We start from the raw sequence: 13541 nt of genomic DNA on the forward strand, positions 1-13541 counted from the left end.
TCCTCCATATCCGAGGCTCGAGACATGGCAGAGCAGCTAAAAAATATAAGGCATGACAAAATAAAGGGAGAAAAGAAAAAGAAAAGAAAAAAAAAAAAAAAAAAAAAAAAAAAAAAAAGAAGGTGATGACGTACTTGGAGATTACATTTGGTGCACGACAGAGAGACACGTACCGGTAACGGAATTCGCAAGACGGTTCAGACGAACCTGGCCTAGCCGAACAGACCAAGGTAATTAACGCGTGGTTATGATTTGATTGGGACCGAGGTGGTGCCAGCACGAACTTACCTGAACAGGACCGAAAAAGGAACGGAGAACTGGGAACAAAAACTCCTGTAAATAAAGCAACAGGCGAAACATTTGAAAGTGCAGAGGCCATGGGTGTCCCCCAACCTGCGGAACCAGGCGAACTGGCCAGGCTGGGGCTCACCCTAAGGCCAAGCGACCATCCGAGCACATCGGATCGGAAACCTGACCGAAGAGAGCCGCCTGGGCGAACCAGGCGGTTTGACAGGAGAGAAGGCGCGTAGCCCTGAAAATAGAGGCTGCGCGTAGCAGCGGCCCGCGAAGGGCAGTGGCAAGCCATGAACTTCGGATTTACGGACAGCAAGAATGCCCAGGGGAGAAGCCGAAGATGGCCGCCTAGGGAGACCTGCAGCCGAAGGACAGGTGCGTGAACCCGTATGCAAGACAAGAAACGTGAAGACCTGGGCGTACCAGGAGTGAGCCGAGCCCTGGGCGTACCAGGGAAGGAGGGGGCGCCACCAACCGTGACCGGCCACCCGACTGTAACCGGCAGACAACGACTTGGTGACCTGACAAAACATGATGGCCTGGGCGAACCAGGGAAACCAGACCCCTCGGATGTGACCCGATGGCCGAAGTGGGAAGGAGTCAGACTGGTCCCACGTGGACCCCCGAATTTAAAATAATTTATTCTTTTTTTTTTTTTCGTATGGCGGGTTTTCAGTAAATCAAATTTCCCTTTTTTTTTTTTTTTTTTTTTTTTTACTATATGGCGGGTTTCCAATAAACTAATTTCCCTCTTTTTTTTTCTTTTTTACTATATGGCGGGTTTCCATTAAATTTAATTTCTTTTTTTTTTTTTCTTTTTTACTATATGGCGGGTTTCAGTAAATTTTAATTTTTATATATATATATATTTTTTTTAACTATATGGCGGGTTTGTCTGTGAATCCATTTTATTTTCCTTAATTATTTTTTTTTTTTTTTTCGGACTATGGCGGGTTTACCCCGAACGTACCTTAATGTCATTCACCCCTTGGGGTTGTGTTTTTTTTTTGTTTTGCTGCGCATGCTGACCGCTTTATTTAATGGATAATTAATTCTCGACACCTCCTCCCTCCTCTCCCCGTCCGGCCCGGCTGCCCGTGATCCCACGCCCGGCGTGGAACGCAAGCTCACCATGCAGCCAGGGCGACGGGGCAGGGGAGGGTGACGTCATTGTGGGCGACGGAAGAGGAGTGCGTTCCAGCCTGGAACGCACGCCCGTGTGCACCGGCTGCTACGCCGGACTTGAGGCGCCGCTGCTTGGTAAGATGAACCAGCCCCCTCCCCCCCCCCCCAACGATCGGGGAGACACTGTTGGGCCGGTAGGACCAAGCAGATGCCGGAAGCCAGTGGAGCGGTGAGGACCGGCACCCGGAAGTGCGTGCGCTCCACCCTGGAACGCACGCCCCCGTGCGCCGTGCCGGGAACAGGAATGCCGGCCAGACCTGTGAGCCACCCACACCTAACCCCCCCCCCGGCATGGGTGAGCCGGACCGGCTGCCGGGTACGTCCCCTGACGCCATATGCCAAGAACCCAGGGAGACGAGCGGAGGGGGGGGGGGGGGGGTTAGCCGGAAGCCCGTGCGCTCCATGCTGGAACGCACCGGCCGCATGAGGTGGAGGGAGGGCGCCAGACCTCCTCAGCTCTTGCCCTGCGAAAGAGCCCCATACTTACCACCAGGAGACACAAACTCAGCAAGAGGCGACCGTAGGTACCAGGAAACACACCAACACTAGCCAGTGGATCACCAAGAACCGGAACGCCCACTGTGATGAGGTAAGTGGGGGTTTAAGAAGGCTCAAGCCCCTCCCACAAATGCAGGCTGAACCTCAGCCTTACCAACATATATTTATTTATTTTTGGGGGGCCGATTGTCCTATGTAGGGGCAAATTTTTTGCGGGGTGGGGTGACTGTTAGGCCCCTTTCACACGATCGAGTTTTCCACGCGGGTGCAATGCGTGACATGAACGCATAGCACCCGCACTGAATCCTGACCCATTCATTTCAATGGGTCTGTGTGCATGAGCGTTTTTTTCACGCATCAGTTGCATGGAAAACGCAGCAGGTTCTATATTCTGTGTTTTTCACGTAGCCCTGGCCCCATAGAAGTGAAAAACGCATTTTTTATCACGCGCGTGAAAAACGCATCAAAACGCATTGCACCCACGCGGAAACAACTGAACGCAACCTGATTGCAGACAAAACTGACAAGAACTTAATTGCAAAATGGTGTGAGTTTCCCTGAACGCACCCTTATCGTATCCTGAGCCAATCTGCATTGTTTATGTTAAAGAGGCATTATATTGGTACTATTTTTGGGGGCATATTTTTTATGATAAAAAATAGAAAAAAATAAAAAACACACATATTAGGTATAGCCGCGTCTGTAACGACCGGTTCTATAAATATATCACATGATCCACCCTGTCCCATAGACACCATAATAAATAAAAAAATAAAAACTGTCAAAAAGCCACTTTTGTCTCCTTACATCACTAAAAGTGCAACACCAAGCGATCCAAAAGGCATATGCCTCCAAAAATATTGAAAACACCTTTTTTTTTTTTTTTTTTTTTAACCATTTCCGTCCCACTCTGGGACTTCAACTTTTGTGGGTCTGATCCACTCTGCAATGCATCTGTATTGTAATGCATTGCCTGTTAGTGTATGACACTGAGTCATACACTAACAGGTTGCCTAGGAGACCCAGCCTGAGGCTGGATCTCCTGGGCACCCGTAGAAGGCAGGTCCTGATGCCGTGCAAGGCATTGGGCAGCCTCTGCACGGGATCGGGCTGCCTTCTGACACATCGAGTCCCCGCCACAGCAGCGCAGGGACCCGATGCGCTCCCTCACCTGACACAAACCCCTACTATATCGCGGTCAGTGCTGACCGCGGCATAGAAGGGGTTAATCCGCCGTCATCGGCTTTTACAGGAATGCCGGTGGATACAGCAGAGGCCCGGCTACCAGGGACTGCCGGACCCCTGCAGTGATCGGGTGGGCACCTCTCCGGTGCCCGCCCGATCAGCCCGCCGTGCACGTACAGCGGAATGTACTTTGGTAATGCATCTCCCGACGTACATGCACGGCGTTTTGCGTTAAGGGGTTAAGAAGGCAGCCATTTTGAACCTCGAGGACTCTGAATTCTTTTTGTGGGACAAGTTGTATTTTTAATGGCACCATTTTGGGCTACATACAAGTTAGTTTAGTTTTAGGGTTTTTTCCAAATACTTTTTATTTTTCTAAAACCTTTTTCAAACTTTTATGAACTTTTCTTTAAGTGCCAGGAGGTGACTTAAAGGGTATCTTCCAGCAGATTTGTCCCTATGACACTGGCTGACCTGTTACATGTGCACTTGGCAGCTGAAGACATCTGTGTTGGTCCCATGTTCATATGTGTCCGCACTGCTGAGAAAAATGACATTTTAATATATGCAAATAAGCCTCTAGGAGCAACGGTTTGCTGTTACACTTGGAGGCTCTTGTCTCTCTGCAACTATGTCACCAAGAGCACTTTGATTAAGAAAGCTGGGCAGGCGTGATCATGTTCACACTGCCTGGCCTTGTCAATGAGAGTCCAGAGAGAGAAGACCTCCAGGTGTAACAGCACCGCCCATGTTGCTCCTAGAGACTCATTTGCATATGAAATGTGGGGGGGGGACGACATATGAACATGGGACCAACACTGCTGCCTTTAGCTACCAAGCGCACATGTAACAGGTCAGCAGTTTCATAGGTACAGAACTGCTGACAGATGCCCAATAAACAAGCGATCCTCTGATCGTTCATATCATACACTGCAATCCCTTTCTATTGCAGTGTGTTATGTATGTCTATGACAAGTTCTAATAGAAGAGCAAAGATGGCAGATTTGGGAACTTCATTAGGAAACCCATAGGATCATGGTGCAGGGTAGCTGATGAGGTGACAGAGGGGGCCGCTTCCCTCTGTTGTGTTCGCCAAGGACATGGAATCTAAGAGGTTAAAAGGCCAGAATTTTTTTGAATTTAAAAACGAAGCAGAGTTAAAATGGTCGACATTCAATTCATTTAACTACAGAAAGGTGCCAGGTGTTACTTGGGTAACGGAGAATAGTGTAATTGACATGTCCGGTGAGGAAAGCTGCACATTGCTGCAAGGATACTACAATGAAGAGCGACATTTAAAGTCTTACACTATCTGTGCGTGACATCTGTAACTCCCGCAGGAAATAATCCTTTTCTTGATGTAAGGCCAGGCTCAGAACTCGAATGCAGCCGTAGTCCTTGGAACAGTTTTCCTCGGGCCAATAACGAAAACATTTTTTCTGTAATGGTAGAGACACAAGCCTTTAAAGGATGCACATTTAGGGCAGTCTGTTCTATTTAGTGCTCTGCTAAGAGATTTGAACTATGGCCTCTGAGCGCATTATATCAAAGCCAGAAAGCAAATAATGCTGCAAAATAATGAATGCACACACCAGTCTACCCCAAACTGTAGACTGGAGGGCGAGCATCCTCCATGTAATACTAGCTGGGACCAGTGCTTCCCCAGGAACCATTATTCAGACCAGTAATGCCAACCCAGAAACGCGGCCTGAATATCGTACAGTAAGGTCAGGTACGGAAAGGTCAGGGAGAATATAAAATGGAAACTTTATTAACGATTGTGGGTTCGGTGCGACTTATTTGATGCGGTTATCCGCATGCTGGTAAATATATGCATCGTGGCATCAATGAATGGCACAGAGGGATGATCAGATAAGCAAACACTCATCTTTTCCATCCTTTCTTGAAAAAAGACAAGTGACAACCAGAGAGCAAGTATGATGTCTCCTGGACGGGGAGAAGGGGGCTTAACATGCACTGAAGGCCATTTTACCCTCCCCCTGGGGTCATGTACAGTTAAAAAAAAAAATATATTATTTAATTTTATTTAATCAAATTGTTGTTAATCAAAAGTTGTGTTTTAGGAGACACTTTAATTCAGTGTTATTTCTTCCTTAAAGGGGTTGTCTCACTTCAGGCAATGGCATTTATCACATAGACAATACAAGGCACTTACTAATGTATTGTGATTGTCCACATTGCCTCCTTTGCTGGCCTTTCCATCGCACTACACACTGCTAGGGGTTACGGGATCTGCTGTGCAGGTGTGCCTATGTGCTCTCCCATGCTCCTGGCCACCACCTTTTCCTATAGGATGCAAGAATGACCACTGATGGACTGCAGGGCGGTCGCAACCATGGAAACAAGCGGTGTATAATGTGATGGAAACATGAGTCAAGCCAGCAAAGGAGGTAATATGAACAATTATAATACATTAGTAAGTGCTTTATATTAACTTCGTCTACATGATAAATGCCATTTGCTGAAGTGAGACAACCCCTTTAATGGTGTCCTGGCTTCAGTGAGGGAGAACCTCCCCTCACGTCATCAGTGATGGGCATTTACAATTATATAGGGAGTCTCTCATCCCTACAGACTGTCAGGATATCCAGCATTGACCCCTCTCCGGTCCTTGAGGCTGGCTGAGACCACGGCCGGGTGAAGGAAGGAGGGGTTGCTTTAATCTGAAATATGACAGGCTTCAATTCAACAATAGCTGCAACCTTCACAATCTAAGCTTTAAAACAAGACCGGGATAGTGATGTTAACTGCCATAAAACCAGGGATACAGGCTTTAAAAACCAGGTTGGGAATGAGAGCTGCAGACTTACGCTGCTCGCACCGGGACCTGCTTCCAACTGCTGTAGCTCCATTTTTATGATACCTCAATCCTAGACCAAGATCACAGCTGTAGCTCCACTGCAGCCCAAGAAAGAGCCCTCAGAAGTGTCTTCCTCTCTGCACTCACACAGCCCAAACACAGTTCATCGAAAATTGTTCTTTTCTTCCTGAACAATCTATGTTCGGGATGATCAGTGAGGGGAATGAGCTATGCTCATTCTGCGCTTAGGAGTCCAGTGGGAAGTACTTCTGAATGATTGAGCCAGGTATCTCAATATGTACGCTTGTACAGGGTGGGATCTGTAAAGTGAATGGAGGTATTTAGTTCCAATGCACACTTCTGAAGCTACATGGTAAAAGCTGATTGTTGGGGATGCTGGGACCCCCACCAATCTAATATTGATGCCCTACCCTAAGGCCATCAATAAAAATCCTGGGCAAGTCCTTCAAAGAGGTTGTGTCTCGAAGGATACTCTGCATTTTTCAAAACAGCACCTGGATCTGAATACTTTAGTAATTTCATGTAATTAAAAAGTTGGTATAGCCATTGAGCTATTCAGTAAAACGTATCTGTATAGTGCCACAGGAACACGCCCCCCCCCCCCCTACATCAAGCTGTGCCCTCAGCTGGTCGAACGTGTTCAGTTTAGATCCTCAACTGCCACCAGCCATATATTCTGTTATAAGCAGTGACAGTTACAGGGAGAGAGCTGCAGCAGAAAGGACACGCCCCTGAGCTGCCAGCCTGAAGATAATCTAGCAGAGCAATTGGAGCAATGAATATGGAGATCTCTGGTCTCATTTGTGGTACAAGGCTGGTTCTAGCCTTGTTAGAAAGAGATTGTCATGTACTATATGATCTCTGATTTTCATTTTATTTGCATCAATCATGGCAGAACCCTTTAAGGGCATTATTCAGTAGCTGACAGTACCTGCATCTGGTGTAAGGTGTACTTTAAAAGGCTAATGGTATTGTACAGAACACATTATTGGGACATACATTTATAAGACAAAAGACTACACTGACTGCGATATCCTTCCTGGAAATGTACAAATAACTTGACAACTTGCACCCCATTGCCTGCGTACCTACACAGTCTGATGGAGGTCATGATCGGATGGAATCTCCATGCGTACACCCAGTTGTCCTTTTATACATTTTTCAGGTGGAATAACAAAGCACAGCAGCACACAGAATTCTAAGAAAAGATGCGCCAGCACTGTTATTAATGGAGAATACACGTATTTACTAAAAACAGAGCATAAACCAGAGTTGTCCAGACTTTTTATGCTCCTGCAGGATCAACAATGGTTTGGTGGATAGGGCATCATAAAGAAGACCACCACCCAGCCCATACCGCTTACCCTTGAGCGCTCCATCTCTTTGGTAGTCATGACAATAACATGCGTGTTCTCCTGATAGACCATGGACCAGAAGTCACAAACCGTGTTCTGCAGGCATCCCTGAGTGGCTATGTACACTTTATAGGGCTGGTTCCCCCGTGTCTCATCCAGAGTACTCTATGGATATAGACCCACAAACATAGAAAGGATTAGAGTACATACAAACTACTATATATCACATCTACAAACTCAGAAATGGTGGTGGCTCAATCATCAGATTCTTAGGGGGTCCCACCTGCTAATTAACATACTGTCCCCCCGACTCCACCAAGCCCAGATCAGCTGAGGAGATAAGCAGCTGCCAGACATGATCTAAAGAGCCCCGATGCTCTGTATGGCAGAGGTCTCCTATAATAAGTACAAGAGAGTTGCACGTATAATGGACAAATCGTAGGCAATGATAGACACTCATGTACACAAACGCATTTTCTTTGCGTGTCCACTCCGTTTTTTCTTTTTTGCAGAGTGTATGCGGAACCATTCATTTCTATGGGTCCGCAAAAAAGAAAAGGAAGTTACTCTGTGTGCATTCCGTTTCCGTATGTCCGTTCCGCAAAAAAATAGAACATGTCCTATTACTGTCCGCATTACGGACAAGGATAGTATTGTTCTATTAGGGGCCAGCTGTTCCGTTCCGCAAAATACAGAATGCACACGGACGTCATACATATTTTTTGCAGATCCGTTTTTTGTGGTCCGCAAAATACATACAGCCGTGTGCATGAGGCCTTAGGTTTTTCAGGGAGCACAATATTGATGACCTACACTCAAGTCAGTGCTGTGGCCTCCGTGCAGCTTACCAAGCACAGCACCATATATTATACAGTGGCTGTGCTTGGTATTACAGCCTGAGCTCATTCAATGGAACGGGGTTGAGCTGCACCTAGGCCATGTGACATCACTGACCTAGTAAGAGGCTGCAGCACTCACCGGAGCACCGCGACCTCTTCAAACAGCTGATCGGCAGGGGTGACGGGAGTTGGATCCCCACCGATCAGATATCGATGACCTATCCTGAGAATAGATCATCAATATTTTAGACCCCAAAAAAAAAAAACTTTAATCATACAGATAGCTGCACCTTTATGTATTTATCTATAGATCTTGTATTTCCCACTTCTTCACCGCCCAGTGTCCGCCAACCTACCACAACATAATTATTTGGAATAGGACCAGACAAGGTCATTACCTTGATGTAGTTGGCATTAATATAATCTGACCCAGGAGTGCTGTCATCTGTATCTCTCAAAGTCACCCTTGTAGTATCAACTGCAAAACGACGAAGAATTGTTATTCCGACTTCATCATTTATCACACTTCATATGCAAATTTAAAGGGGTTGACAACTTTCTTACAATGTGTTTGTAAGATTATTATATGGCACTTACTAATATAGTCTGTTGAAATTCTACACCATTTTCTATATTTCCTAAGTCTTTTGTGCTGTCCACACGGAGGTCTTGTCCATAAGATGGCTGCTGATGCAGAGTCATGTGACCAGACACATCACCTCCATCTGATATATCCTCCATTCTAATTCACTGCATCTGCCCTTGTTCTGTTGAAAGTTTAATGCTGGTGTACAGTGTCTGAATGATGGAGACATCACATGGAGGCGATTTGCCTGGTCACAGGACCCTCCATCAGTGACCATGCTATGGACAGTACCTCTATGGGGACAGCACAGAATATTTGCATAACAAAGGGACATGGCTCATAAAAGAATGGCACAGAAGGTCAACAAAGGCTATATTACTGGTCACAAATAGCCGGAGAGTGGCCAACCCCTTGAAGGGCCTCAAAGGAACACCAAGCAGGATAAAATTTAGCCTCCACTGTTTGTCAGTAGGGTTTAATCGTTGTGTGCTTGTGCAGGCAGGGTAGAAGGGAGGTGGGTTCCTGCTGCAGTCAGTTGTCTTACAGCCATACACAGGGCAGCAAGGAGGGGGCGCAGCTGAGCTCTTAGCTGACAAAGAAGATTTCTTTATATGTTCTCAGATTTTATTGCAATACACAACAAAATGGGAGAAGACGATGATTAAAGAAGGAAAAGCTGGGAGTCTTTTTTTTTTAAGTTTTCCTTCACACCATGTAAATCCTTAAGGGCCTTTTACATGGGCAGATGACTGGGTAAAATATCGCCATTTCAAAAACTCATTCATGATCATTTTCCCATTAAAAAAGTACTGACTAATTCCATCTATTAGGTATATAATAATGATCACATAAAACCAGGAAGGACTACATCAATGATCCCAAGCAGGGAATGATCGTTCATGCCTCCATTCATTTGGGCAATTACCTGTCAAAGATCCTTAAATGATAGTCGATCCAACGTATTATACTGTTGATCGGTGGTGGTCATGGGCAGAATTCTGCCTGTGTATATGGACCCTTTGACACAAAGGATTCCCTTCTTTGGCCTCAGCCCATTAATATATCATAAACACAACTGACTAGTGTAGTTTCATTGTACAGCGACCGGGGGACCATATATACTGCTACAATACGGTGACACCTAGCAGACACTAAAAGTTAGATTAGTCTGCAATTAACCTGTTTCGTCCTCTACAGATATACTGACATACCCACTAAAAATCATAAGCCCAAGACTAAACCCCTTTTTTACAGGGTCAACCCCATCAATGTTTTATGTCCTTAAAAATGTACTTGTCCCCCCAAAAACCAGCTCCATCCACTACACAGTGGACAGAGATGTGTAGTTCTGGTGCAGGAGCTACTTCCAGACAGCTGATCCCTGCTGAGCTGATATTGAGGATCTACCCTTGGGATAGGTCATCAATTGATAAATCCTGGAGAACCCTTCTAAATTTAGCTCCACTTTGTTAACCATTTGCATGACTATATAGAGAACTGCAAGATGACCAATCTCTAAAGGAACACTAAACTTACAAAATGTACAAAGTCTCAAAGTGTCCCAAAAGATAAGCTATGACCCCCCCCCCCCCCCCCCCCCTTACTGTCCTGTGTCTGGCTGTAAGACAACTGGCTGGAGCAGCACCAGAAGAAAAATATTGTTAGACCACCCTGGATAAGGGCTCCTCAGCCAAAGAGGTGGAGGATTTCTACAGGACTGCAGAAAATGTGGCGGCAGCAGTATCTCCTTCCTGCTTTTACCTTCCTCTTGGCTGATTTTCAAGCATGGATTATGTGATTGCCATTTGCCAGGGCAGTGAACCCTGGGAGCTAGTCTTTTCCATCATTATGTTCCATGAATAGGTTTGGTTATGTGATATGTATTGTAATTAACTAGTTCATTGGAGGTGAAGGCTAGACATTGTCCTCACTCCTCTGTATACTGCTGTACTCAGAAGGATCAGGCCCATCAGACTTACATGGCAGAATATTCTTGTATCTGTTTTTGCTTTTGTTCTCGAGCCGCTGTCCTTCTTTTCTGGGATAGAGCAGTTTACATTCTTGTTGCTGCAGCATCTGCCCACAGGAAATAGATGACCAATTAATTATATCATAATTATATTATAATATATATATATTTCTTTTATAAAAAAGTCTACACACCCCTATTAAAATATCAGGTTTCTGTGATGTAAAAAATGAGAAAGATAAATCACTTCAGAACTTTTTTTTTTAACCTTTAATGTGACCTATAAACTGTACCACTCATTTGAAAAACAAACTGAAATCTTTTAGGTGGAGGGAAGAAAACACAAACAAAAAATAATGTGGTTGCATAAGTGTGCACACCTTTTATAACTGGGGATGTAGCTGTGTTCAGAATTAAGTAATCACATTGAAAATCATGTTAAATAGGAGTCAGCATACACCTGCCATCATTTAAAGTGCCTTTGATTAACCCCAAATAAAGTTCAGCTGCTCTAGTTGGTCTTTCCTGTGTTCTTAGACACATCCCACAGCAAAAGCCATGGTCCACAGAGAGCTTCCAAAGCATCAGAGGGATCTCATTGTTAAAGGTATCAGTCAGGAGAAGGCTCCAAAATAATTTTCAAGGCATAAGATATACCATGGAACACAGTGAAGACAGTCATCATCAAGTGGAGAAAATATGGCACAACAGAACTGGATGTCCCTCCAAAATTGATGAAAAGACAAGAAAGCTGGTCTGGGAGGCTACCAAGAAGGCCTACAGCAACATTAAAGGAGCTGCAGGAATATCTGGCAAGTACTGGCGGTGTGGTACATGTGACAACAATCTCCCGTATTCTTCATATGTCTGGGCTATGGGGTAGAGTGGCAAAACTAAAGCCTTTTCTTATAAAGAAAAACATCTAAGCCAGGCTACATTGTGCAAAAACACATCTGAAGCCTCCCAAAAGGATGTGAGAAAAGGTGTTATGGTTTGATGAAACCAAGTTTGAACTTTTTGGCAATAATTACAAAATATATGTTTGGCGCAAAAACAACAATGCACATCACCAAAGGAACACCATACCCACAGTGAAGCATGGTGGTGGCAGCATCATGCCAAGGGGCTGTTTTTCTTCAGCTGCAACTGGGGCCTTAGTTAAGCTAGAGGGAATTATGAACAGTTCCAAATACCAGTCAATATTGGCACAAAACCTTTAGGCTTCTGCTAGAAAGCTGAACGTGAAGAGGAACTTCATCTTTCAGCATGACAGCGACCCAAAGCAAACATCCAAATCAACAAAGGAATGGCTTCACCAGAAGATTAAAATTTTGGAATGGCCCATCCAGAGCCCAGGACCTGAATCCAATTGAAAGTCTGTGGGGTGATCTGAAGAGGGAGATGGCCTCGCAATCTGACAGATTTGGACGGTTTTTGCCAAGAAGAGTGGGCAAATCTTGCCAAGTCAAAATGTCCATGCTGAGTGCTGTAATGAAATCAAAAGGTGCTTCAACAAAGTATTAGGGTATCAACACTTATGCAACCATATTATTTTATTTTTATATTTTTTCTTCCCTCTACCTAAAAGATATCAGTTTGTTTTTCAATTGAGTTGTACAGTTTATAGGTTACATTAAAGGTGGAAAATGTTCTGAAATGATTTCTTTGTCTCATTTTTTTTACATAACAGAAACCTGACATTTTAACAGGGGTGTGTAGACTTTTTATATCGTGTGTGTGTGTGTGTGTGTGTGTGTGTGTGTGTGTGTGTGTGTGTGTGTGTGTGTGTGTGTGTGTGTGTGTATATATATATATATATATATATATATATACACACATACACATACATACATCTACATACACACACACATTGTGTGTGTGTGTGTGTGTATATATATATATATATATATATATATATATATATTATATACAGGTCCTTCTCAAAAAATTAGCATATTGTGATAAAGTTCATTATTTTCTGTAATGTACTGATAAACATTAGACTTTCATATATTTTAGATTCATTACACACCAACTGAAGTAGTTCAAGCCTTTTATTGTTTTAATATTGATGATTTTGGCATACAGCTCATGAAAACCCAAAATTCCTATCTAAAAAAATTAGCATATCATGAAAAGGTTCTCTAAACGAGCTATTAACCTAATCATCTGAATCAACTAATTAACTCTAAACACCTGCAAAAGATTCCTGAGGCTTTTAAAAACTCCCAGCCTGGTTCATTACTCAAAACCGCAATCATGGGTAAGACTGCCGACCTGACTGCTGTCCAGAAGGCCATCCTTGACACCCTCAAGCAAGAGGGTAAGACACAGAAAGAAATTTCTGAACGAATAGGCTGTTCCCAGAGTGCTGTATCAAGGCACCTCAGTGGGAAGTCTGTGGGAAGGAAAAAGTGTGGCAGAAAACGCTGCACAACGAGAACAGGTGACCGGACCCTGAGGAAGATTGTGGAGAAGGACCGATTCCAGACCTTGGGGACCTGCGGAAGCAGTGGACTGAGTCTGGAGTAGAAACATCCAGAGCCACCGTGTACAGGCGTGTGCAGGAAATGGGCTACAGGTGCCGCATTCCCCAGGTCAAGACACTTTTGAACCAGAAACAGCGGCAGGAGCGCCTGACCTGGGCTACAGAGAAGCAGCACTGGACTGTTGCTCAGTGGTCCAAAGTACTTTTTTCGGATGAAAGCAAATTTTACATGTCATTCGGAAATCAAGGTGCCAGAGTCTGGAGGAAGACTGGGGAGAGGGAAATGCCAAAATGCCTGAA

At 44.6% G+C, this 13541-nt stretch overlaps 1 protein-coding gene across 1 annotated transcript in view; it reads right to left on the minus strand.

Moving 5' to 3' along the window:
- The window catches only part of LOC122928690 (tyrosine-protein phosphatase non-receptor type 11-like), a 136249-nt gene that overhangs the window by 14304 nt on the left and 108404 nt on the right, over positions 1–13541 (minus strand). Inside the window, exons 7-10 of the mRNA XM_044281801.1 lie at positions 10764–10860; positions 8597–8676; positions 7369–7524; positions 4470–4601 (exon numbers count right to left, since the gene is read on the minus strand). Of these exons, the coding sequence (XP_044137736.1) occupies positions 4470–4601; positions 7369–7524; positions 8597–8676; positions 10764–10860 (465 nt within the window). The remainder of the gene's footprint in view (positions 1–4469; positions 4602–7368; positions 7525–8596; positions 8677–10763; positions 10861–13541) is intronic.

Source organism: Bufo gargarizans, chromosome 2, assembly GCF_014858855.1.
Source record: "Bufo gargarizans isolate SCDJY-AF-19 chromosome 2, ASM1485885v1, whole genome shotgun sequence".
Lineage (NCBI taxonomy): Eukaryota > Metazoa > Chordata > Amphibia > Anura > Bufonidae > Bufo > Bufo gargarizans.